Source organism: Tetrao urogallus (genome assembly GCF_951394365.1).
Source record: "Tetrao urogallus genome assembly, chromosome: 5".
Taxonomy (NCBI): Eukaryota; Metazoa; Chordata; class Aves; order Galliformes; family Phasianidae; genus Tetrao; species Tetrao urogallus.
This window is the reverse complement of record NC_136818.1, coordinates 12,629,700-12,657,633: the sequence shown is the minus strand read 5'-3', so window position 1 is coordinate 12,657,633 and position 27,934 is coordinate 12,629,700. Positions and strand designations below refer to the sequence as shown.

General features: G+C 35.4%; 1 protein-coding gene across 9 annotated transcripts in view; it reads right to left on the bottom strand.

The window, feature by feature from the left end:
* Positions 1-1,217: 1,217 nt before the first annotated feature.
* ADGRL2 (adhesion G protein-coupled receptor L2) overlaps positions 1,218-27,934 on the bottom strand; it is a gene marked incomplete at both ends in the record, with an annotated part of 123,054 nt that continues 96,337 nt past the window's right edge. For 2 of the 9 annotated variants that reach the window (XM_079535362.1, XM_079535363.1), the window contains 11 exons: positions 1,218-1,972; positions 8,036-8,132; positions 8,548-8,676; positions 12,255-12,423; positions 14,287-14,378; positions 22,086-22,152; positions 23,425-23,645; positions 24,641-24,850; positions 25,877-26,050; positions 27,103-27,308; positions 27,563-27,685. In XM_079535362.1, coding sequence (XP_079391488.1) covers positions 1,218-1,972; positions 8,036-8,132; positions 8,548-8,676; positions 12,255-12,423; positions 14,287-14,378; positions 22,086-22,152; positions 23,425-23,645; positions 24,641-24,850; positions 25,877-26,050; positions 27,103-27,308; positions 27,563-27,685 — 2,243 coding nt within the window. Of the gene's footprint in view, positions 1,973-2,650; positions 2,689-4,437; positions 4,456-4,945; positions 5,028-5,252; positions 5,382-8,035; positions 8,133-8,547; positions 8,677-12,254; positions 12,424-13,090; positions 13,118-13,405; positions 13,451-14,286; positions 14,379-22,085; positions 22,153-23,424; positions 23,646-24,640; positions 24,851-25,876; positions 26,051-27,102; positions 27,309-27,562; positions 27,686-27,934 lie in introns of those variants that run through there. The other 7 variants (XM_079535359.1, XM_079535360.1, XM_079535364.1 and 4 more) reach the window with 7 other exon arrangements.

Sequence of the window (27,934 nt, the reverse complement as noted above, 5' to 3'; positions counted from 1 at the left end):
GTTTACACAAAGGGATGAAAAAAGCAGAATTTAGTTGAAACAATTTACATTTCATTAGATTTTTATCATAAAATAAATTAATTACTAAATATAGACAGAAGGAATATGGAAGAGTAATAGTTATGTTTTATTTATTTTTTAAAGGACAGGCACCTTTTATTCACGAGAAAGTTTGTGAGAAGTGTCCAGTGTCCCCTTTGCCCCTTACCACCCAACCCTGGTTAAGAATGAACAGGGAACTGAGTTACAATCTTTGTTACCTATACCAAATTTGTGCAAGGCTTGGCATAATTGGCTTCTAAAACAATTTTCTCCCCAAATTATGTTTTTGGCAATAAAAATTAAAAAAGAAAAGAATAAAACCTAACTTGTCAAAGCAGAACACTGTTTACAGTGAAAAATAAGTGAAAAACGGGCATTTTAAACATACTACTGTACTATGAACAGAGTGTAAGAAAAACAGCTTATAACATATGTGCAACCAAGAGCGATTCACAATATTTTCTTCAAACTCTTAAAATTATTTTTAATGACAATTATATTTCAGTTGGACACAAATGTATTTATTTTACCCTAGCAATAGAACAAAATATAATTTCTTTAGCCATTTTTTATCATGAGAACGGTTCATTGTACAGTTGAGGAAATATATGAAATAAGGCCTGTGGCTTGATTGCTAGTGGTTAGACATGTATTCAATCTTTGCCTTAATGGAAAAGATTTGCAGTGAACTGCAAACTGATGCAGAACATCTCTCCTGCTTTTGCAAGTCTTGTCAGGAATAGTAAGGTACAGTAAATTTGTCCCACAGGATTTTAGAGCCTACCCCTTGTATATAATACAATGTAGGCCTAGGAAAAAAAAAATGGTGCAGCCATATTTACAAATTTAGTTCACAAACTGCTGCAGTAAAATGGCTGGAAAGTGTTTTATTTCTTTTTTCACAATTTTGTTAAATTCAGCAGCAGAAGATATCTTAAAATACCTTGTTGGTATTTTCTTTGTAACAAATAATTCATTTTAGTATACTCTGTGTATATACAAAGTTTTTGTTTTATAAAAATTCACAGAACTGCGAGGTCCAGTCATCCCCATTACAGAGGAGAACCACAGGTCAACAGAATTGTCTCTTCAAGCAGATACGTGGGAGCCTGCATGGGGCCAATTAAGTCTTTTTAATACTTGTACATGGCCTTTAATATTTCTTTGCTACACTATTAAAGGCTTGTCACTAGTTGCATTTGTCCTTCTCTAACATCTCCTTCTGGAATACATCCTTCCTTGTTAATGGGAATTATATAGCCGTCGCTATTACCCCTGCTGATTTGATAGTACATCTGAAGCTGATGGCCAGCTCCTAGATTTGGCATGCTCTTGTAGTAAACGTCCTCGTTTTCACTTCTCCTGGAAGGAGAGAGATCTTCTTCAACATCGGGGCTGCTCTCTGGGTACGGAGAGTCTCTGAGGTTGGGCATACTTGTGTAAAGAGAGTCTCTGTTGGGGGACTGGAGGTGGTCGTCAGCCTCGGCTGTCAGCTGTGAGACATAGCTGTCAGTTCCCTCGGTCTTCACTTTCTTCTGGGGCTGGTACAGAAGGGAGTGAGTCCGCTGAGGAATAAGTGGGGCCTCGAGCTCTTTGTGGTGCAGCTCCAGCCCAGGGGTGTCGCTGTGCATCAAAGATGAGGCGTCTGCCACGATGGCGTCATCTTCGCTGCTACTCCCACCGATCACAGCCTTGGCTGGCAGTGTGCGCTCCAGGTTGTGGTTCTTGCTGTTGCCCCGCAGGTTGTTGTGCACTAATTCTGAAATGATCATTTTCTCAAAAGCAGTATCATTCAGGCTTAGTCCACAGTCTACAACTTGCACACTGTCGTTATAGTCACCATTGCGCAAAGAGTAGCTGTTGTTGAAATTACCATTTAGCGGTAGAGTATCCATGGCACTTGTATCCCTGGCATTGTTCAGTGAATGTCCTGAAACAGAAAAGGACGGTTCTGGTTATTGCCTGATATGCTTAACACTTTTTTTTTTTTAAAACAAAATTCTTTAATGTAGTTCAGGACAAAGTTGTACTTGAAAGTAGGACTTGAGAAAAGTTAGGTTATTGAACATTCCCAAATGTAAACAGTTGCACGCCTTATAGGAAAGATGCCTTTATACAATAGTAACATGCATTTCCTGTGGGGAATAGTGGCATTTTAATTTCTTAATTTAATGTCATTTCTGTGACTCTTCCACAAGGAACTGTTCACTCCATGCCCTTGCATATGTAATGCAAAGCAATTTGTTTGGAAACATCTATGTTTTGAAGTACGTCACCATGATTTAGAAGAAAGAAAATTAACAGAATTTGTCCTAAACAACACTAAATTAAAAAGGAATTAGATCACAGACATAACTGAAGGTAAATGTACAACATAAACCCACATAACTGGCAAGCAACTACTTTAACACGTTTCTAACATTTTTCCCTTTTTTTTTTTTTTTTTTTGAGATGAGGTAAAGAAAAGAATGAAAAAAAATGGATAAATACAAAGAATTTATGTTAAACAAGGACAGCCATCTTTCACACTACAGGGACCAGGGCCCACAAGCACCATCCAACAACACGATAGACAGCAGGTGGAATGACTCACTTTGGACAACTCACATCATGTCTGTCTGCTCAGGCTATCTGGCCTAAGAGTAGCTGATATATAAAAGAAAGTAAAATGATTTATTGTAACATGATGAAGAATTACTGAGCTTCTCAGCAACTTAGTCAGAGCAAGGGTTCAGCAAATTAGATTACTAAGCAATAACAGCTTTTCTTTTCCCACTTAATGTAATTTTTTTGTACTAATTCTGTCTGCCAACAATGGCCCCAGGCTTCTAAAGGTCAAAGTTTGCCTGCAGTCTGCATCAGTCACAGTGACAGCGCTGAATGAACTGGAATAGTTAATTAAGAGTTAGGCCCACAGTTACCATGGGCATGGAAGTCAAATGTGGAAATGTTAGAAATTTCTGTAAGTATGTGTCACAGAAATTAAACCAAAGAATAAATATTAGTTGTGGAATGGGAAGAGGAAATCAGCCATGGCTGATATCTCGTAGCTGCTGGACAAATGACAGATTGGGTAAGTCTGCTAAGAAACATGAAATAAGTTTAGGGGGAGAAAATGAAGTCTTATGATGATTAAGGTCTTTGATTTTGACTTTTTGTTTTTGGTAGTAGTAAGGGGGGATAACACAATAAAGAAAAGGATTTCCTACAGACACAAAGACATGTAAACTATGACAGCACAGTGCTTCTCAAGCAAAGGAAAAGAAAAAACTTTGAAAGAAAATAAACAGTCTGAATCATGGAAAGTTGGATGGTTAGAGCATTCCTAGTAAATCACTTTATCTACAGAAGAAAGAATGGAGTGACTACTGAAATGAGACTGACCACTGTGAGGCTGCTGCATTATATGCAAGGCTTGGAGGAGTATAAGAAAAAAGTTGTTTTGGAGAAGATTGTACATTTTTTGGTTTTGTTGTTGTTTGTTTGTTTTTTTCATAATTAAAGCTGCAGCTTATCCTAGAAAATTCAATCTTCTCTGGAAAATACTGTTTTCAATTAAAAAGTAATTGCATTTTCTCATGAAAGAGTTTTGTCTTCAACTTTAGAAAGCAGAGTAATAATTTCCGAATAAATTTGAAGTAATTTGCAAATCATTTTGTAACTCTGTTACTGTTAGCTCCTCTTCATGTATACTGATTTAAACAGAGATGAGGGTTGTTTGAAAGGTCTCCTTAAGCTTTGATTAAACAACTTTGTAGTTTTGCAATTTCATATATGTTCTAAGGCTTTTTCTTGCAATGGATTTTAGCTGTGCAGAACATATGGCATTTATAAAAGTAGACAACACATGGACCACATGCTGGCATTCATTTCCCTCATGAAAGTGATTTAATTCTATAATTTTAATTCTCCTTTCTTTTGCTAAGCAGATACCAAAATGTATCTGATAATCCAAAATGAGTTTTCTATGATATACTGCAGAGTTAAGCATACTAAAATATATTTAAATTGGTTTGATGAGGCAAATTTTGTTGCCCATGATCAGGTAATTATTTGAAATCTTTCCATAGCCTGTAGCAAGATTACTGTGGGAATGTAAAAATATAAGTAAATTGTTAAGCGTTTCTGCTTGACACTGCTTTGGTTTTGAACAGCAAATTATTTCAGCATTGTATAACTTCCGTTACCAATGGGGTTTGCTACAGACCTCATGTTGTTTTCCAAAAAGCAGTATGCAAGTACTTTTTGAATGTGGAAACATTTCATTTGCAAATTGTGAACCACTTGCCCGCTGAGTCTACTTCATGACCGCTAGTTATGTTTTAATTGTGCCCATTAAAAATCATGCTGAAAAAATTTACATTTGATAGGCAAAGTTAAGTTTTACTCCCATACTTGTCTCTCTGTAGGTTGCTAGAGGAAAGCATAAGGAAAGTAAGAAAACAAGAGAATGAAAATAGAAACTACAGTTCAGTTAAAAAGGAAACTTGAAATAAAATCTGGAAACATGAACTCTTTATCAAAGATTTATTGTTCCAGTAATACTAAAGTGATCTTAATGACTCGTCTAACAGAAACTGCTAGATATTTACTGATGAACTGCACTGTAGTTAAAAAAAGCAACTAGAGGATGTAACAACAAAATGTTAGGTAAGTGATGACACCCTTTATGCTGACAGAACTAAACTGTTCTAACTGTTAATCTCATGATTTTCTTAAAGGAAATGATCTACCATAAAGCTGCACTATACTATAGATCTGTTTGACGCTGGATACAATTTTCTGTGTTGCGGTATCCAAAGGTGTCAAGATGCCTTGCATTGCTTTAGTACCTAATCCGTTCCATGAGCAGGTTTTTCTCAGCAAGCTTTAGAGTCAACCTTACATTGCATAGACATGATACCTCTAAGTGATATATATCTTGAAGATGGACTCTCGGACCATGTGGTGTCAGTCCTGTAATAGTATATTAAGATTTATGCCACCTGTGTTAAAAACATGGATAATTATTGGTAAATACTGTTACGGCAAAGGCATTACTATAATATAGTGCAGTTTTACAAGCTGACATTGGTAATACTGCATTTCTCAAACTGACAGAAATTTTGAATGTATGGCTAAGGTATTGCAACTTGAGTTTCTACCTAGGGAAAAGAAGGGATTTGGAGCAAGCCAAGAAAAGCGGTTTTATTCAGGAAGTATAAGCACACCTGGTGAGTTAAACACAGGAGCTGAAGGGGCATTACATACAACAGTTTCAGCGAGCAATGTGTTATAGGGGTTGTTAGTGCCGTGTGGTCGAAGAAGAGGGTTTGTTAGTAGGTAATTGCCAGTCATTCCTGAAGCAAAAGAAACAGAAAAAAATGTCAGTTCTTTAATTTTATTCTGACAGTTTCAATAAAGAATATTTTTATTAATCATGAATCATGTAGAACCTGTCAAATGTAATTCAGTTGAAAATTTCTGAGTGTATCTGAGCTATATGTTTGAAACGGGAGTAGGAAAATACAGTTAGATTCCAGTAATTCACAGGTGCTGTCCAAATCCCCAAAGTAAACATCTGGTGAGAGTGACATTTACTAATGTACACAAAATCGGTGTTCATAAGAATAGCAATTAAATGGGTAGAGATCAAGGTACTACATAAAGCTACTGCAACTTTTAAAATGGTATCACAGAATGTTTCTGTCCAGAATGGAGGGAACTGAGTTTCTTAAATTTAAAGGTATTGAAAAATCTCTTATGACGGGATCAGAGCTGTTATTCACTTTATGACAAACACACGGAGAGTGGAAGGGAATCGTGTTTTCAAACACAGAGTAGATGACAAACTGCAAGCATATCTTAGTATACGCAAAAGTATGCATGCTGAGGGGAAAGCAAAATATTTGCTCTAAGAAATCAGAGCATTCACATTTTCTCCCGGGACATTCATGCTACAAATTTATCTGCCAGGTTTTAAAAAAGAATTTCTTGAATGACAAATTTTATTTAAACAATCAGTTCACAAACAATGTAATGCGAAGCATGATACTACAGGAATGAACGGACCTTTTAAAACTCAGTTTAAATGTTAGTGCAACATCATTTAAAGAATTCAGAAGAATTAGAAAAAAAAAAAAAGCATCTTTTGAGATCTAAAAAGGCAGTTAATCTCTGACTTCTAGATACTGAAAGAAAAGCTGTCTGGAAAAGTGACGAAGAAAACTTACTTTAAACAATGAAGTTAAATTTCTACTTCCTTTTCTGTTGCACTGCACAGCAACAAATCAGAATGGAAATAATAATCCAGCTATATCTATATACTGTATTTCTATTTGGCGATGGAAAAAGTAATATTATATTCTATATTAATGCTTGGTACTGTACAGAAGCAGAAAAATCTAAGATGCAGAGATCTAGGGCCTGATAATGATAGTTTGTGTCAGTGAACAACTACAAAACAGTTCACTGTAGCTTTTTTCAGTGGTAATCTAATTCCTACAAGAAATACTAACTGAAATACTTCTTGTTGTGTACCATGTTTAATATCGTTATTTGAATTACAATCTCAAATTATTTATAGTATGCAAAATTTGTTATCCAATCCAAAGTATTTCTTTTACTTTAAGGTGCTGATTTTTATTTTAAAGAAAACACTAATTACTAGATAATCACTAAACTTTTATTACAGGTATTTACCCCTGAGATAGCAGAATTATTGTAATTGAATAACAACAGCATCAATTAATTTTTTTTAGCCATCGTGGAGCATCTCAAGTGATGAGACTGGAGCTCCACAGCAGGGAAAAGCCTCCAAGATCTGTGCTCAGCTCTGAACCACTTGAAGTTGTAGCATGGGCAAAGTCTACCTCCTATGGTAAAATCCCAGACTTTTATATTTATATCATATTTGTGGGCTTTTAAGAAATGAAATAAGAAATAGATTTTCTACTTAGGATATATATATATATATATATTTTAATTTTGCCAGAAGAACATAAAGATTCAGGAGAGAACAATAAGACACACAAGTTGTCTTAGATATTTCGGTAAGCCAGTAGGATCATGCTTTTTGAAATCTTGTCTTTTGCCAAATACTACGCTTTTTACTTCCAAAGCAAACATGAGTTAAGTACAGGTCTCCACCACCAAATCTTGAAAAAAGCACAAGGGAGAAAATTTGCCATTTGTGGTTCACAAGGGTTTTACAGTAGTCCTGACAATGGTAAATTTTCTGTTTGAAACTTTTTAAGCCAAGCAGGAACTGGTCAGAACTACATTTGTCTCTTAGGGATGTGAGTGGAACAATAGGCTGTGAGCTTGGCTTTCACACTCTTCGCCTCTTAAATTGTTGTTTTTTTTTGTTTTTTTTTGTTTTTTAAAGGGGTGGGGAAAATGGAGAAAGAAGAAGGGACATTCTGTGTTGATTAATACCCTTGTCTTCTAAGTGGACATGAAAATGCAGTTACAGATTTCAAAGTCTAATCAAGATAAAAAACTTAAAGTTTTGGCTTCTGTGCCTGAAAATCTGGATCCTATTCCATATGACAGATACAATGCTCTTTGAAATAAAAAAGATAAATGCTTTACAGACATCTTTTGCATAGAAATGATATCAATTAGATTTCACTGGGAAAATTTCTGCACCTAAAAATCATAGTCAAATATGCATTAAAATGTTACTGCACTCATATTTCTGTTTCAGATTTAACCTATAAAGGTTAGAAAAGATTTAAAATTATGATCTTGCTTTTAAGTTAAATTATTGATGAAACTTATTTAAATGCTCTCCCATGAATGGAGGAATTCAACTTCTATATCAGGGGGCCAGCTGAGGGAACATGGCTTTAAAATGTGCTGGTGGATGACTTTAAAACTCTGCTTTTAGAGTACATTTGTTACAGATTTTTTTTTTTCAACACGTTCTTTTCAATTCTTCTGTGTTAAATTAAATTATATAAAATCTGTAAAAAATTTGTCTTCTAAAACTGAAATGTTCCCAGTGACTGACCTTGATTAAGTGTTGAAGTGCTGTTGATGTCACCTGAGATAAAAGAAGATTCAGATTGTTTTCTCACAGTGTCATTCCACATCCTCCTTATACGACTCTGTTAATGTAAAGCAGTAAGACAGAGCGCATTAAGTTACAGAAGATTTTTTCCTACTTGTGTACTATTATTTATTCTCATTTATTTTGCACTAAAGTAAGCCACTCTTATAGTAGAGAGCAAAGCTCCAACCTGTGTTATTACAATTCTAATTTATTAAATTTCATTTAGATGAAACATGATGGTATAAACCTTCCAATAAACCAGCCCATAATTGTAAGAAAAATAAGGCGTTTGCATTAGACCAAATTAAAATAAAATCTTTAAAAAGAAATCAATTCTAGCATGCAGAACTATGTATTTGCTACCTAAGTGATAATAATGAGAAGACAATTACTACTTCTGATTGGAGCAGATCTCAGGGGGCTTTTTATAAATAAGGTTAATTAAAATATGTTGTCAAAATCTTTGTTACCTGAGTGCCAGAGGAATAGCGAGCACTAGTTCTTGTTGTTGATGCCTTCACTGAACTGTGAGGACTCTCAGTTGGTAGTCCACCACAGCAGTAGGAATGTCGGAAGCATTTGCCATATTCCTTACGTACCTATGGAGAAAAAAAATACTTTAGCGCAAAAAATAGAGTGACAAACACCTCTATTGACAAAAAAGACATCAGTCTTGCACTGACAACACTCAACTGCTTATTGAGCAAATACGTAATTCTTGCCTACTGAAATGATGGCCTTTAGCAAAATTAGATATTTTGCCTTATTTAATGGCAGCATTATTGGTTAGCCAGCATTTTTGAATTATTTCTGAAGTATACATGTATTTCATTTAGACATATATGAATAATTGTTGCTGAGTTGTTACAGGATTATTTTTGTTTTGTCTTCATATTGTGGATTAATACAGTTGTTTACCTGAATGGAATATTGGCTGAAAATAGTCATTTTTTGCAATAGTTTTTGGTGCACAAGCCATAGAAAGCCTGTCTTCCCATCTTGGCATACAAGAAAGGCTGAGGCAACGAGCCTTTGAGCTTCTCAGTACTGCCCATTTAAGTTACTCCTTCTAGAAAAGCATGCCAAGAAGACTGTATTTAGTCTAAACTGCAAGAACTGTGAGCATTTTTTCATATGAAGTTACTCTGGGTAACTCAAATAGTCGCTAGTTCAGCAGCTGCAGCAGTAGGGCACCAGCAAAGGTCAGAGCCAGGAGTTGAAACGTACAGGCTGGGAAACTAAGCATCTTTTGTTTTTAGGACCAAAAAGTAGAATCTTTGCTATTGTCTCTTCTGACCATAGAAGTGTGAACACACTTGTTAGTATATGAAATTTCTGTCTAACAGAATAACATTATTCTGATGGCATAATAATTTTAGTATTTGACCTGCACTGATTTACCTTCTGTTTCCATTGAGCTACTGGAAACTTTAGTTTTGTAATGTGCATTAACATTGTAATGTGCATTAACACTGTCATAGAAATAATCTGGATGATATTACAGAGCTTTTAATTCTCTCACATTTGATGACTGCTACATTGCTATTTATTTTTCAATAACACAAAAGAGCACATGTATCCTGGCAACATGATCAGTGAAAGGACGCGCTGGATAAAACTTGTAAAGATGCCAAATATTACATTCACAAATCTTCTGCCAGATTCTTGATAATCCTGGAGTCTCATGTGCATCGATGAGACTTCTAAACTCCTCTGAAAAGTGACATTTCAGCTAATCTGTAAATTCTGCTTGGCCTACAGAATATATGGCACAGAAATAAACTTGTGTGTGTGTAAAACTGAGAAATGAAGGAAGGAAAAAGGCAAAAAATTAACAGTGTGAATTTACATAAGCCAAGCACTGTTTTCAATATTCCAATAACTTTATCACCACTAATGTGGTGTTTCTATAAACCATGAAGTTCAGGAAAATCTGAATAGTTAATGCTTTAATTTCCACCTGAGGACAACAACTCATCTATTTAAAAGTATATCATATATATTTTAAGTTAACTCCTACCAATATCAGCACAAAACACACATACAAAAAGGAAAACAGAAAAAACAGAAAGGCCTGGACATAGAATTGTAATCTTTATCTTCACATTCTCAAAAATGAAAGTCTGTAACACTTAAGAAAACACATTCCTGACCATTAATGGATATTAAATGCCCCAGAACACTATATAGTAGAGACAATAGCAATCAGAACTATATTTTCATCCAAATGCCACCCTCCAGGGCTGGTTTTGCCTAATGCCTATATTGCTGTGAATGTGCATTATCCGTCACTACAGCGCGTTCCTCTGTCATTATTTCTAAATTATAGCTTGTTGGAAATAGTTGGAAACAACGGCACTATCATCCTGTCAGAACTGCAAACATAATAGTTTTCACTTTCACAATTCTATTTCTCTGTTCAATTTAGTGACCAACTAGTAATAACAGAATAAAAAGACTATATTAGCTATGCAGACAGAGGATCAGATAATATCCAGTCAAACTCACTGAAACTTAAAAATCTTAAATGGCAGCTTTAACATTCTTCCAGGTATAAATCTTATTGCTCCAGGTTATGCTTTTTCACACTTGACTGGTATTTTAATATTGCTTTTTGCTGACTCCACTTAATAAAAAAACAATGCATAGCTGTAAAAAGAAATAGAATCAGAATCTGTTTTTTATTTTCAAGCCCAACACAAGTGATAAAAAAGCAACATGATATGAAACCTTAATCTAGAAATTATTTACATTTCGAAAATTTCTTCCCTCTTTTCTTATGATCACTCTCCTCTCCAAGTGTGTTTTTATTATCTCAAAATGAAAGCTATACCATTTTCCTCTGGATAAAATCCATTCTGTCTTCCACATCTTTTCCCAAAACATGTCTGAAAGCCATTGTCTACACCAAATCTCGAGACACTGGTACTGTTAAGATCTGAGAACACGCAAGAATGTGATTTTGCCCTTATGTAATAACCTTTTATTCAAGAATCTTTAACCACTTTATAAATATCAGTTAAATATTTCTCTGGTGAGCTAATTATAAAGGGAGTTAATAACTGTTAGGCCTCCTGCCTAAAAATGGTACAAATATTTAGAACCTAAATATTGCAAGTTGGGTGTTGCCAAACAACGGACTTACTGCATTTTATCTTATGGTCTGTAGTGGGCTTTTTCTGACGTACACATTTCCCCTCTGCTCTCAACTCTTTATTTTCATTTGCTGTGCTTTCTATGAGCATTTTACTTTTGTCCTTCATTGGAGCATCTCTAAGGCATGAAAACATTCTCCATTCTCAGTCTGGGACACAGAGGGAGAGTGGGAAACCTGATCCCGCCTAGCTGTGTCCTTCAATTCCATCTCACTTGTCTGTTTATCTCTCCTCTATGAGCTTCCCTCTATTCAGCAGATCTGGGCAAAGGGGGCCTGAACTAATTTAGAGCATCTCTTCATTAGGGAAGGTAGTTGCCAGGGGATTCCAGTTTCTCCAGCTAAGAGCACTTAGCTATTGGTTTGCAGGGGGAGGCAAATGTTTGAAAACAAGTAGTCATGCTGGTGTACTTAGTAAACTCCCCTCATTACCAGTTGTCTGCAGTTAATGGCTACTTTTTCTTTAGGTGTGCTGAAGTTCACAGTGAAATTAATTTTCAGATCTGACTTAATTTTGTAATGAACAAGCGCTCGCAGCATAATCCCTGCCTATCACCTGTAGTTTTATGTGGCAGCTTAATAGGACCTCATGAGAGGTCTTTGCCTTGATCTGCGAGAATGTTTCCAGGCTGAGATGGGCTGATACTGTAAAAGATCCTTTTTTTGCAGTGCTGCAGGCAGGATTTGGTTCATAAGTGCATAAAGACTTTTGGCTGTGGATTCAAAATCATACATACCGCATCACAAATGTTAAACAATACACCTTCTGTATTTTCCTCCCAAAGCCTCTAAACTTTTAAAGCCCAAGTTGGAAATACTGCATCCATTTTAAACTCATACAGGCCAAAAAGCAGTTAAATGACTCTCAGAAGCACATGCAGCAAGAACTGTTTTCGATCCTAGTCTCTTCCTTAAACTTCTTCAAAATACTCCTATTCTCGAAATGTACTCTATTTTTTCAAGAAATATATGTGGTATTTTTAAGGACATATAGAGCACACGCCTCTGTTTGTAGTAACTTACTTTCTTTTGAAGGGCACAATGAAAGATGAAAATAAACATTCCTTGGAAAGCATTAAATACTGTGAAGAGATACGTCATCACAACTGTTCCCTCATTGATAAACAGTAGGCCAAATGACCACGTTAGGCCAAGAAGACACAGGAGAGCAAATGCACCCAGGACCCAGGATCTGTAAAAGAAAATTAATTTTACTAACGTTACTTATAAGACTGCATGTTGCCAAATCCAATATTAACATTTCAGTTCCTTCAGTTGACTTTTACTAGGTTCATATTCAATTGTAAAAATTCCTTGGGTTTAACCTTTCATCTATTAAAGAAAGAACAATTCCATTTGGTACTTTTAGTCTCCAGCGAAAACAGCAAGAGTAGATATGACCTTTTACTTTCTCAAGAACTGCATAGGATGTCAAAAATACTTTGAAATGTCGAAGTATAGTGCAAACCCCAACTACTCCATTGCCTTATCTGCTATTACAAAAGAGATTGATAAATCTGGCTTAGCCACTAATCACAGCATAGATTTTAAACAGTGGTGCTGCTAAATGACACCAAATAATGTAACACAAATACACAAAGGTTAAACAGCAGATTAAGAGCCTAGAGCCCAAATCTTTAATGCTCTGATAAACTCAGCTAAACTGAAGCTAGATGATCTAACTTCTGCATGAAGAAACTCTGCTGAAATGTGGCAAAAATATGGATATTGCTCTATAGAATAGTGTAAAAAAGATTCCATCATGAATAGGTTAAGGAAAAGGAACTGTAGAGAACGGCACAGAATGAAAGGGAAAGGGAATTTAGTCAGTGAATTCCACATCTAACTAATGATCTTACTTGATAAATGGCTTATTATCTTCATAGCTAGAAAGCATTATAAGCAGAAAAGAGAAACAAAATTATTAGACAGAATTGAAACAGAAATTAATAAGAGCATTTTTAATTGTCTATAAAAATAAGTCAAAATTAGGAAATTCAAAATGCAGAGGCAAGCAATTTAAAATTATAAAGGCATATAATAGTTAAAAATTCTTTAGCAAATCAGGTATCTCAAAACTAGTTAATTAAAATTAAGGGCAATCCACAATATTGACCGAGTTTGTAAAGTTAAAAGTCATGCCATAAATTTGTTAATGTAGGGTTCTATCTTACCCAGGTAAGTCCGTATTATAGTAGCCATCACAAACACGGTAATTACTGGTGTGGATGAGAAGACAGAAAGAGGAAAAGGAAGAAAAGAGAGAGATGCTAAAGATTAGCTCTCTCTCTCATCATGCAACATGCAATGAAGCTGATACTGACCTATCCATAACATCTAGTCACAATGTTAGCCTTAGTGAAAATCTCCCTTTGCCATTTTCAAAATTCAAAGCAAATCTCTAAGACCCTTTCATATCCAACCCTTAGTATTATAAAGTTGCACCATCCCTTCAGTGTTGATAACAAGAACCTTCAGTACAACATAAAGCTATAAGCTAAAGAAGCAAGAGCTGACAAAACCTCGTTAATTATATAACACTTGCATTACTCTGCAAAAAGGATACTGCATTACAGCACCAAGACAAAGTAAACATTTGCTAAATTAGCATGAAAACAGCAGATAATCTTCAAGTTAACAATAATAATAGAGTCAATTCTCTTGGGAGAACAGGATTACGAGTAGAAACTGCTCAGAATCCTTAAATCAAAAAGTCATTTAACAAAATAAACTTTATATAATCATATCAGTCATGCAAACAGGAACATCATTTTTGAACTGCATTTTAAATGCAAATGAAATTACTACAGTGCAGTGGTATTTCCATGAAACAGTTTCTTGGCATTACTTCCAGGCTGAAATTATCTAATTTTGACCAGCATTTGTGACATTACAGAAACAATGTGACGAAAGCAGGATTGATTCTGTTTGCTTCTAATTGACATCTGCAGTTGCTGGGAGAGAATGGCATGTGCTACTAATGGAGAGTAGCCTTCAATCAGTTCAGCAATCAGAAAATAATCACAGTTCTCATACTTGAACACAAAGCACTTACTTAATGTTTTCCAACCTGCTAGAGTCTGGTTTCAAAGTGTTTGAGTGCTTCACCATTTTGCACAATGTGATCACCAAGAAGATAAGATTCAGCTGTCAAAACAGATAAGAATGAAATTAAACTACTTCAAGTGAAAGGTTGAATAATAATGATGTTACAGACTAAACAAAACCTCCATAGTTTATTTTCTAATATGTAGAGAAACTGAGTAACTTTATCAGAATGTCTGCAAAAAGTGATTGCAAATACAGATGAAGGGCAAAAATGTTTTAAATTATTGTTTCGCTTAATTTTGCTGAATTGACCAGTGCCATGAACCAGCCATATTCAGTTCATATCCAACACGTGTCAGTGTCTATCTAGCTCCGTCTTCCAGCATGCTGCATTCAACCCCTGTTCACCTCCACCTCTAAACTCTGGCATTGCTTTCCATCTGTGCTATACCAGTTGCCTTTTCACAATCTCATTCTGGCCTCAGAAGGTTTTTCATCTTTGCTGGTTTCACCCTTTTTTTTTTTTTTTTTTTTTTTTTTTAAATTCCCTTTTTATTCTCACAAATCCCACTGAGGTCTTGAAAAGAGCTAAAATGTAACTGAAAAAAAAATAGAAAAGAAAAAGAAATATAAAGATGTAGCAAATGCATCAAATTTAACAAAGCCATAGGTATATGCTGTGGGTATACCCTCCCTACTGCCCACTCTCATTCTGTAGTCTGGATTCTGTTAAAGACTGCATGCCACTTGAAAGAAAGGACTATGCTGTCTTATTCTTGCATTACATATAGACACCAAGGAAGATATTGAAAACAGTTTTTTATATTATTGTTTCTTTATTTCACGTATCTCCTATTGTGAAATGGCACGACAGATATCAGAGGCACTGTGTGATTTCAAACCATGTGAAGAATCCCAGAAAACCAAATAGAAGGATGCCTGCAAGAATGGGTTGAAACATTGTAAACAGTCTGAATAATTAGCATTTGATGTCCCCTGTCATGCAAACAATTCAAATAAAATTCTGTGTTTGAAAACAGCAAAAGCCACATCCTTTCGTGAAGAAAAAAATACATCCCTATCTTTTAGTACAACAGTACACAAACACCTAACCCAAAAACTAATAGAAGACAGGAGAATATGCTTGGACATATTAAATAGATAGGAATCATAACCCCATTCTTTGAATTTTCCCTATGTATCTTTAAATGCTGACTAACGCAGAATCATCAAGATCATACTTCTAATTCGAGTAGCCTTTGGTTTGAGACATCAAAATCCTCACAATGTTTTTAACACTGGGTTCATACCAGAAGTGTTCCTACAGCTGTGCCACAATAGTCAGAAATGTAATTGAAATCCTAATAAAGAGAAGATCTTAACAAAAAAGAGGAGTATTTTAAAGACTTTGATCCCAGTCTGTTTAATAAAAACATTTATTACAGAAATAATTCCTACTATTAAGAGCAACCATGTTATCTCTGCTGTTGCAGCCTCAAAATCAGAATGGACACTGTGTTCCATACTGGAGTTCTCAACACCAGAGCAGCGTTTGTCAGCTTCTGACCTTATCAGTCCTGATTCAAAATAAAATGTTTTTACAATTGCATCTTGACATTCACACAAAAAGTGTATGTGATACAAATAACAAAAATAAGCTTTTACAATTTACTTCTCAGTATTCCAAGAACTGACAGAAAATATGCAAACGTGAAGTGCAAGTATGTACATAGGAGTAGGTTAAGCACAGTTTCCACAGCTACAAATAAAAGTTTTAATATCTCATGTCTGTGTCGACTGTCTTTTATAAACTGAGTTATGACTAACCAGCTGAGAAACATTTCATTGCATCATCGTGATATTTTTGTTTCTCTTATCTACATTTCCACTGTGCAGCCTTATGTTACTTGGATGACTAAGCAAGTTGCTTCTATCTCTGGCCGTTGTAGCAGAAATGAGAGTGGGCTCTGGCCTTCAGTTCCATGCCTTGTCAGGCAGATTTCATTGTTCTGTATTTGAAAAAGTTATTTGCACATTTGGGTAGCTAGTATAAGATGAACTCCTCCAGCTTGCTTAACTTCAATTTAATTTTTGTGAAAACAAACAGATTAAGTGCTAAAGAGATGCCCCATGCCAATGCTAATATGGAAATCAAATTTGGTTGCAACCTGTGCCTCTGGGATTGCACAATCCCAGTTCAGAACAGCATTCACAGGGCAGCTCTTTGCCTAAGGAGCTACCCCGAAGCATCCTGCATTGTAGCTGCGACATCGTTCTTGGATCAAAAACTCAATAGTCTCAGTTATGTTCATAAATGACTACCTTATGAAACATGAGGTTTTCATCCTCTGATTCTTTGTAAGAGTGTAGTGTTGGTCTGACATATGAAAAACAAAAGCCTGTGTTTAGATACTGAGGCACCTCTGGTGACATACAAGCAGGTGTGGCCCTACCACAGAACCTTATCCAAGCTCCTGTGTATTCAGGTTTTATGTAGCTACTAAGTTCTGTCTGTTTATATGTCCTCACTGAACTACAGAATGTACAGAATGCACTACTGTGCATAACACTTTCTTACTACATGTTTTAATCCTAATTTAGGAAATAGAGCTTCAAAAACAACTGACAGAAAATAATACTCTAAAAATAATTCACAATAGCTGAGGGAGCCTTCTTAAGAAGAAAAAAAGAAAGCAAAATACAGTACTTTGAAGACAAAGTAACTATGACAACAGAGCATATGATACTTGTTACTCCATCACTGTGAAATATTGCATAGTTTCAGCAGTCAAAGACCATCATTTGCCGCTTGTTCAAACACATTGGCATCCTTTAGAACATTGTGTCATTACCAAAAGCCTACTCTGCCTGCTTACAAAAACTGCAACCCTATCTGCTATAAATGTAGTCACTTTTGGCTTCCTCGCAGCTTTTCATCTAGAAATTGATTGTTTTGGGGGAACTCATGAGTTTTGGGCATCCTGCCATATTATTACACCAGACACTAAACAGTGAGAGAAGGGAACTTGTTGGAGAGTAATTACTTCTAGAAGGAAGGGCTAAATCATTTTTCTTGGTGAGAAATAAATGTGGAAGAAAAGTCTGTACAAGAAGGTAACACATTTAGTACTTCCACATTCATTTGTACTGACTTTGTATAAGAAAAGCTTTTCCAGCCCTGAGTAAGCTGTACTGAGCTCAGAGCTGTGCCTGTTTGGAGCAGGAGGTTGGACAACAGATCGTCTAAAGACCTTTCCAACCTGCATTATTCCATGCATGTATGATTACTAAACTATTGCTAAACTAAGCAAATAAACTCATAGATGTTTTCCAAGCTCGACAGATAGGCCTGAGTAGAACACTTTTATTTCAGAAGAGCATTCACCACAAACATGCAGTATTCTGGGGCACATAAAGACCCATATGAACAGTAAGATGGGTATTTGAAAGGTTCTGAGGTAAAAAATGGGTTTAAGACAGTGATGACTTTCTCTTACTCTTATCACACAATGGGCTGCTGATGGGCTAGGCCTCCTCCTGACAACTGGGCTCCATCCATCCAAGATGAACCAAAATCTCCACCCCAAAAATACTGCTCTCCTTCAGTGGCAACCAAAATAAATTCATCTTGCAAACACACACACAACGACAGTATACACAGCTGAAATGTTTATATTGGGTTTTTACTATAATTGCTAAAATATATTATCCACTATGAGACAAAGGACACTGAATTATAGAGAATTACTTTAATCTATACACATACATTTCTGAAATGTATGTAAAAGCAGAAAAGAAAGAACATGAGCACCTTTTAAAGAACCAGTTCCTACCCTTGATATCAAATGCTTGATATGGCAAATGTAATTAGATAGAATTAAGCAGAAGAAAGACAAATACATATTAAGATAAGTTAAAATATAACTACTTTAAAATATAAACATTGTAGAATTTTAATGGAAATAATCAAAAGATTATGCTTCTTTCATATCTAACACTAACAATGCCAGTTATGGTCTGGACATCAGAATGTACTGGATATGATAAATAACAAGGTAAAATTTTGGCATCTGGGATCTATGTAATTTTAAGAGTGAATGTCTTAAAGTCAAATTAACTTTCAAAAAAAATGGATGCAATAATCTGCAGAGAAGACAAATGGGTTGGAATTAGTCTCAGGTACAATTGATTAGTAGCCAAAAAAAGCCACTTTTTGCGATAATTATTATAAAATTCCCCATGAGCAATGGATAAATACCATTTATCAAGTGGCTCCTACTAAAATATACTTACGTATACTTTTAATACATAAGCTTGTAAACACAGTTTTTAAATGTATAGATAGATATGTGAACATCTGTATGTATGCATCCAGATTTTGGTCTTACACATCCCCATGTAAATGGGAAACAGGCCGGCCTAGGAATTTCTGCTTAAATAGCATTTGGTAGTCCAGTATATTGGCTCCATCTGTGAGAAGCATACTGTAGTAGTTTTGGCTGAATTGAAGTCAAACCAACTTCATTTCTTGGATATGAATGATCATGGATCTACATAGAAGTCAAAATACTTTGGCTTTTCTGACCACAGATTATAGGAGAGCACTGTTTGTTTTATAGCCATCAACTTGCTCAATTGAATCACGTCTGCCTGTGCTTAGCAGCTTAAAATTCATTCCACACAGCCTGCAGTGCTGACATGGATATGATTAGACAGAAGAACAGAAACACCACTCTGAAGTAACCTAGCTGAACTGCACATGTTCTGACCCTTTTTGAACTCCCTGGAGCTTTTGTTACCTGGCAAATGCAGCTCTAAAACTGCTCTTGTATCTCCAGATCTTTGCTCTTAGCCATGCAGAAGCCTATTTCTCTCTGGGACTGGCAGCAAGAGAGGTACTCTCTGAAGAAGGCTTCTAAATGAGCGTGCAAGCTGAACTCTTACTGAACTGAATTAATTATTAAAGATGCAGATGGAGCTGTCCAAATGATAAGAACAGCTCCTGACGTGTCATGATCCAAGCTTTCATTAAGCCATTTCAGGCATACTAATGGTTTCCCACCGCTCATTACTTACATGTTCTTTTCTCATAGATATAATAACCCTGGTGCCCAAAGGCATGGCAGGCTATGGAACTAGTGAAGCTGGAAGATCCTCAGAAGATATACTGAGGAACTTTATACTTCCCTCCCTTACTTTTCTACCGTCATTTTGATTAAACATGTATACAGATACTAGTGCAAACACTTGTAAACTCAGAGAAAATTGTTGAAAGTAGAGAAGTAAGCAAGATTGTCAAAAAGGAGCGTTTAGATTAACATGTTAAAAAAGCTTACTAAGGAGAAATTCTCTCATGCTACTAAGTACACTATTGTACAACCATGGTTTGCCTTTGGTTACACTGCGCATGACATATTATTTTTCAGCTATTACACTTCTCACACTTCTTCCAGTCTCTTGCTTTCTCAACTGGGACGATTAGAGGGCAAAGCAATTGCTAGAGAAGAATTACTCCCAGGAACTGTGCTGTGATTGCTACCTGCTGTTTCATATTTTTGAAGTTGGGAATACTGCTCCCTAAAGCCTTTTGCGTCTCAGTCTAAATGATTTGCTGGAGGATAATAATGTCATGGCCAGTAAATAATAGTGAACTATGTCTGTACATGGTCAATATGATTAAATGTCCTTCACCTCTATTCTCACTCTGACCTGGTTATGAGGAAGTGAAAAAGCCGTGAGCAATGCCCAAAGCTTCCCATATGAAACGTTATTTTAAAGCAAGAGAGAAATAGAGGTGACTTAGCAAAATACTTGCAGTAACAATGAAATAAAAAGCAAGATACAGAAAGTGAATTCTCATCACACAATCAGACTTGGGTAACTGAACTATAGCTACAGGAAACTTCAAACAGTTTCTTACTAAGGATTACAACAACTGCAATGAATAACTTTGTTCTGAAAAATATCTCCTATCATACTGAAAATAATAACTGCATTTCAATTGTAATTGTAGGTTTCATTTTAAAAAGCACCCATTATCCTCATACTCGATTAAATTTAAATGTATTTAGAATAAACTGTATAATTATTATAAAGATCTAGACTTATACCTTGCAAATATTTCAATGTTTCTAATTCAATTAATACTCATCAAAAACTATTTCTCTGAAAATATGCTGTAGCAGAAATGCTGAGTCACAGCTTGAAACAGTGATTGAGCACTTGGTGGGAAGGCAGGGCCAACCCAGGAGAACTCAGGTGCACCTGAGTGACCAGGAGGGGTGGAGCCAGGATCCACCCCTTCCCAGACCTCATTTAAGGGTTGGCAGTGACAGGGTATTGTGCTAGAGATTACTGTGTACCTATAGGCTTCTAAAGGTAAGCACCATCTTTCTTTTAGTCCTGTGTCAGTGGCTGTTGCATTTGAGCAAATCCTCACTTGCTACAGCCTAGGACCTTGCTACTCTGCTGTCATTGCTATGCTTTCCATTGCATTATATATGCTAATGAACTAAACCTTTCACACTACACAATTATCTTTTCTTAACTGCTTATTCAAGGGTTAAAATAGTATTACTTTCTGTTTACATCAAAAACTGACCTAAAATACACATAACCTCATTTCAATATATAAATTACTAGGAGGGAATAAAGAACTTATGAAAGATTGGCTAGCTACATTTTTAATAGAAATTTTTGTTATCAAAGTATGAGTTTATGTTTACACAGAGAAGTAAACTAAAAGCTACAAAAACATTCCAACTGTGTCTGGCATATGGTTCTATAAAACTAAAAAACTTCAAAATTATGCTGGATGCATGCCCTTCACAACTCTACTGCTGAATAGAGGTAGGGGAACAGGTAATTATTTAGAACTTCAAAGGCATTAAAACAAAACTAATTTATCCCTTCTAACTATCAGTAGTTATGACAAAAGCTCTCTCTATACTCAGATTATGTGCTTAGCTTTAGCCTTCTAGAATGCTTTTCAAAGATTGTGAAGTTTAAAGATACTGAAATACCAGATAAAACCAAAATGCATATTTTGCATTTGCTTTTCTTCCAAGTTCCTACATCATACAGTGCTGACATTATTAACCTGAAAAAAAAAAAAACAACCAGGGAGATATTCCCTGGGATGACAAATGACTTCACTTTTTACGTGAAATTGAGAAGCAGTGCTCAGAGAACAGATGATGGGTGTATAAATACAATATTCAATTTAGAATGGACAATAGGGCATACAGGCATGAGTGCATGTATGGGTATGCATACATATGATAAATTTACTAAAAAAAAATAATAGAAATTTCTATAAGCTTTCTCTTAGTTACATAATATTCTATTTTTATGCTGAAACACATGAACTTGTATTGTATGTCTGATATATATAACATACAGCTTAAATACATACAGAAGCAGTCATTTGAAAAACATGCATATGCAAATATAGATATAAATACTGTATAAGTACTCTGAGATGTAAGATTGTCTTAATTATCCAATGCATTCAAATACTCTTTTGAAATAACAATGATGGAAAATCTGCAGTTAAACTCTGAAACATGTATAATAGTGAGTTAATGAGTTAATGAAAGCAATAATAACAGTTCCTTTAAAAAAAAAAAAAAAAAAAAGTGTTTAATGTACTTCAATGATTTTTTCATATGACTACACATGTCAATATGACCTTCAGATTCAAACCATTAGGAAAAAATGTCTATACTGAAGTTCCCCCACAGCTCTAACAATTAATCATTTGAACTTTTCTGCAAGACAATCTAAAAGAAAAAGTAAAGCTCTTACCAGAATAATAAAGGTAACGGGCCCAATGAAACTCCATATAAAATAGTTATCTACGTGGAGCCAGCAACTGTGGAAGAAAAACCAAAAATGAAAGGTGAACTATTTCAATAGCTCCTCAGTCCAGTAAATGAAAAGCACAAAAATACTTCTTAAACTAACATCTTGGCAAATAATGACAAACAGTATCATTTAGTCCACAGGCAATGTTTCCTAACCTGTAACTTTTATGGTGGGTCCTCCTTAATAAAACCACTGTACATCAAAATCCATTATCAGAAACAACACAGAAGAAGAAATGATCAAAATGAGTATTCCTTATGGTCAAAAGCTTTAGTCACTGGAGTGGTAATGAACTACTGAATCTGACATCAGCAAATACTTTTCACAGGTTTTCCAAGTCATCTTCAGAATCTGCTTTTAACTCTATAGCATATGCAACATGCTTACTTCCGAGGAATATGAGATAGAAAGCATTCCGATACCACGTTTGGCTGAAAAACAATCTGGTATAAATGAAACATCCCAACTGGGAGTACAACTAGAGAGAAAGAATGCATATGATACCAAACCAAATGACGTGTAAACCTATTAGGGCCAACTTCACTTAGTGATTTGTTTTTCATACAGCGCAGTTCCCTACTGAATTGCTCTTACTTGTCTTTCATCAGTAGCAAAATCAAGCAGCTTTCTTGTAGTCAACACTATCTTCCCATTCTGTAACTAATTTAATCAAAGGACAAAGTAAACACTACTGCAAGGCAAATTCATGCCTCCAGCAACTCAAATCCTCAGAAATGTTTTCTGTCTACCTTCTGTCACTTCCTATATATATCTGTACTTTTATAAATAAAAGACAGTGGCTAATTTTAATCCTGCTCTACCCGCATGATAAAATATTATCAAAGTGAACCATATGGGCCAGAATATTGTACTGTCATATTCAAGATGAGAGTTAGCTAGAGGGCCAGTTGAACAAAGAGATCTAATGAAGCATTAGCTTAAAACTGGATGGTTAAGCCTGTCAGATACTTTAAGTTGAGAAGAATTTTTAGTTCATATACATTTGAGGCCAAAAAGTTATTTACTTTTTCAATTTGTTTCAGGTCAATCTTTTGTGCTAAAAGAAAGACCATAATTTAGAATTTGTCTCTCTAGAGTACAAATCCTCTGAACCTAGAGAATTACAAGAGACTTGATTGAAATTTGTGCACAGTATTGCCATTCTCTTACCAATAAAGCTTTCAGATGGTATTTTAGTCTGTCAGGGACCCCCTGACAGCTAATAGGCTTTAAAAAATTATTCACTTGAAAAACACTCAGGTCACTTGCAATTACTTACGCTTTCTCTGTTCCATAGCTCTTATAGTCAATAGCTGCTGAGACACCAACTACTGTAGCAGGGAAGAGGTAGCCAGCAACGTAATAGTACTTCTTCCTAGAATATTCACTTTCAAATACTTCTACTAGCATTAGATAAAGCTGCACTCCTTCTAGACACATCCAGGCAAAGGCTGCCAGGAAGAAAAAGTGTAAGAGACCTGCAAATATTGGACATGCAATCTGCAAAGAAAAAGAAAGATAGAAATATAAACCACAAATCTCTAAATCATTACATCTCTAATTAAATAGGGCATAATAGAAGAGCATATACATCTGTCAGAGATCTTTCACAAATTCAGGAACATTTTTCTAACCTGAAAACATACGCTGAACATTTGCTAATATTAATGTATACATAGTAGGTGCAGAAAGTAAATTCAGCTAAACAGAATGCAGATACAGAAACCATGCCCTCACTTGTCTTCATTTATGCAGTGGTTTTTGATTTTTATATACAATCCTTTAATTTTTAAATTGGTATCATTTTAGGGCTTGTACTTTGGATTATGTGAGACATGAACAGTTGGTTCAGAAGCATAATGTAATTCAGCTTATTTTAAATATGAAGCAGCCATCAAGCCTGCTGTAATTTTGCAAGTTTCTACTGTCATAACAGGAATCAGTCTGAATTCTCTCCTCTTTAGTTGAATTCTGTATGAAACTCTTACCACTTTACTAGATTTCAACACAATGAATTGCTTCTGAATGACAAATTAAATGTCATGAATACTGCCAAAAAACTTGCATGAATGTTCAGTGTAAAAAAAAAAAAACCAAAAAAAAAAAACACAACAACAACAAAAAACATAAGGCATAAGTCTGCCCGTGTGTGTGAGAAAAACAGTCAATAGCTGTTGAGACACATGAGAATATACGTTCTTAGTAAATCAACATTTCAGCTCCTCTTTCAGAAGTTTAAAACACCTGCTTCATTAATAGCCGGTATTTCTCAATAGAAAATGAAAAACAGAGCTGTAACTGAGAAATTAATACCATGTATATTTTTGATGAATGTAAGTACTATTTATGAACATATCTACTTATTTTCACTTACAATTTTTATTTCAGCCTTGCTGTGTCAGAATGCTGAAAAGTTGGCAGTTGTCATGTTTTAATTCAAATGTTTCAAACAGTCATTTCAGAGAAAAACATCAGTACATACACAGAAGACTTACCGTGTACTCTGTCTTATCGATGCCTATTAGGAAAATGAACTCAGCAATGAATAGGTTGATACAAAGGTTCTTGTGAATAGTGTTACGATCGCTTTGTAGGCCACGGAAAAAACAGAATGTAAAGATGCAGATGGCCAGGCAAACAAGAGAGATGACAATTCCCACCCAGGTGATGACAGTGAGGAGCAATTCGTGTACTCCATCTTTGTACTAGAAATAACCAAGAATGGAGAAAATTAATATGAATCCTTATGAGTATAAACAAATCTATTTTCATAGGTAGCATCCAGAAAAGTTGCTTGTTCTTCATGTGAGATGGGCAAGATGTACTCAGTAATTTCTGAATCTCAGATCAGCTTCCCAGAAGAACAAAAGTAGAAGAAGAGCAGGTCTGAGAGCAAAAGGTGATTATTTTTAGCCTGATTAGATAGTATTTTCAGTTTTCCTATGATCTTCTGCAAACTTGTGAGGCAAAAGTAATAAGAGACAACATTTTGAATGTAGCGTTAGGCTCTGATGCAAAGATGAGAACTTTCACTTGACCTCCTGTAAGTGTGCATGTTCTTTCCTATAGACCTGCAACTCCACAGTGGAGAAGAAAGTAAAGATCAATTAGAACAAAATGCAGAATATGCTGCATGTGTAATTCCACATCTAATGTCATGTTTAGGTAAAGATGGTTCCTTCAGTTGTAACAGAATCACTTTTGTCATCTCAGTTATCTTTTCAGTTACCTTTCAGAATATAGTGGGTTTATGAAAAGCCCCATATCTCTGCAAATATATCTTCGTTGGCCCCTAAACATCCAGTAAGTGCTTAACTAGACAACAATTTCAGAGTATAAAAAGGGAATTAGAAAACCAGTAGCAGCTCTGACCTTCCTGCTTTAGGAGATTACACTTGTGCTTCCAGGGGAAAACCTGCATACTTGCCCCCTAGAAAGCCTCCAGTCATAGTGCAAAGTCTGTAAAATGACTGTAAGATTGGTCATTTACTTCAAAATATGACTGGAAGAAGTTTTTTGTCCTTCTTTCATTGGTTGTTTTTTTTTTGTTATTTTACTTGTAACTTTATGGTGAGGAAGAAAACTGCTACAGAAAGTAAATTGTTTTGGAGTGAGTGGGTAGAAACTATAAATACTTAAGAAACTTCAGCAATTTTGTATCCTGCTAAAAATTCAAAGCTAACTCTTTAAAAGCTTGTTCCCTGCTCATGGCTAGAAATATCATTACCTACCACAATTTCCCGATGAGCCATGAGAATAGCAAAGTTGGTAAGGTGACTGCAAGCACACGTTGTATGAGTTTTATTTGTGTCAACCAGTTTGCAGCCTTGAGTTGACCAGTATCCCATCATAGTCCTCTCGGAGTAGTTCCAGAAGGAACAATTTGCATTGAAATAATTGTCAGGCTGAGAGATAAAAGGATAAAATGAAATAAGGATTTCACACATTAAGATGGCAATAACAATTGTTTAATATGTGTAAAGAGTAATTTAGATTAAACTTTGCATGTTTCGGACAATAAAGTTTTCATCAGCAAAATTGTAGACTATGTATACAAGGAAGACATCTAGTTTGAATGGACTTTATAGTCCGAAACACTCTAAAGTGTAGTTCCAATTACTGTAGACCCAATTTTAAACAATTACAATTTCCATCTTACAACTTTATGCACCAATGGTACAACATAACCATTTTTGGTGTCTGTGAAATTACAACAGCAAATTTATTCTGAAGAGATATTTTAAAAGTGACAGAGAAATGAATTTTCTATCCTTTGATTCCCACCTATGTTCTGGCCAAAGTCATGTGAATAGACATCAGGAAAAATCTCATTCCTCAATGTCTATCTATTTTGATAAGAAACAATTGGAACACTTACAAAAAATGGCAAAAGGAAAATCAAACTATTTTCTCTATCACTGTACTGATTATTTACTTTCCCCATGTGAGATTTGAAAATAAAAAGGATCAAACTGAAGAGCAAAGAAACATAAATCGTGACAAAATATACACAGATTGAAAGCATAGAAAACCCAGATATAACACTTTCCTTCTCGTTATGAATGTATTTAAAACAATTCTGTTGTATAGACTTGCAGAGCTTGGTCCAAAATCACTGTAGAAAGTTTATGCTATTTTGTCACGTCAGACAAACAAGAATCTTAACGGTTACTTTCTCCCCAGCTACTAAGGTAAGAGTTAATTCTCAGTTAGAAACAAATTAGTCATTTACATTTTCATGTTGATTACTGAATTAGCGTTCATTAAGAATACACTTAAGTTCTAATAATCACTGAACCAGGCTCATTTAATTTTATGTTCACAGACTTAAACAAGCTCATGTCTCTGACCTAGTCCAACATCTAAAATTCAACTGGAAAAAAAGGTTATTTTTCTGCATTGCTTTTCTTTCTTGCTGATTTTATGACCCTCCCATTAATTCATTAGCATAACTCACATCAATGTGTTCCAGAGTAAAATACACAGGATCAGTCAGGTACACTCGGCTAGACTCCTTGTTGATAGAGGCTGCAATGACGTGGGAGTTGACTGCAATTGTACTGTTTCTACCAGCAAAATCACTGCCCAGCTTTATGGTTGCATTTTCCGTGCTAAGAAAACGCCCCAGACTTTTGTAAATGATGAAAACCAGCTTTGCTAGCCCTACAAAAGAAAAGAAATCCCATAATTGTGCCACAGAAACATACAGGAAAGCTGTAGTCTGTACTGTAATGAATGGAAAATATCAGAAAACACAGAGGCATTTTCAGGCTACAAATTTGAAGAAAAATGCCTAGGTACCTATTATATTCGAGAAAAAGACACAGAACAGTTTTGTTGTGTGTGTTCGTTTCTTAACTAGGAAAGGTAATGTATTGAATTTAATGGAGTTTTGATGCTATGTGCTCAGGACTCACCGTTTCTGCTGTTTTGTTTCACAGTGCTTGCAGAGAGCTGAATTGAGTTGCCTCCTTTACTGCCCTGAGGAAATTTCAAGTCCTGCACCTGGCCCTCAGTAATGAGCACTGCAACATCCAAAACTAAGCAGATTCAAGGGGGGAAAAAAAAAAAAGTGTTAAAAAGAAGGATGTAGAAAGCATCTTTTGGCCAGATTACAATATGCCAGACAACAATTGTTTTTCCCCAATCAATATTCAGTTTTATCACACTGCTGGTCTCATTTGCCATCAAAAGAGATCTGTACTGCAATGTTTCAATTACACAGTTACTTTAGTAGTATGCACTAGGTTTAATTAAAGTTTAAAGAAAATGACAGCACTTTAATAGAG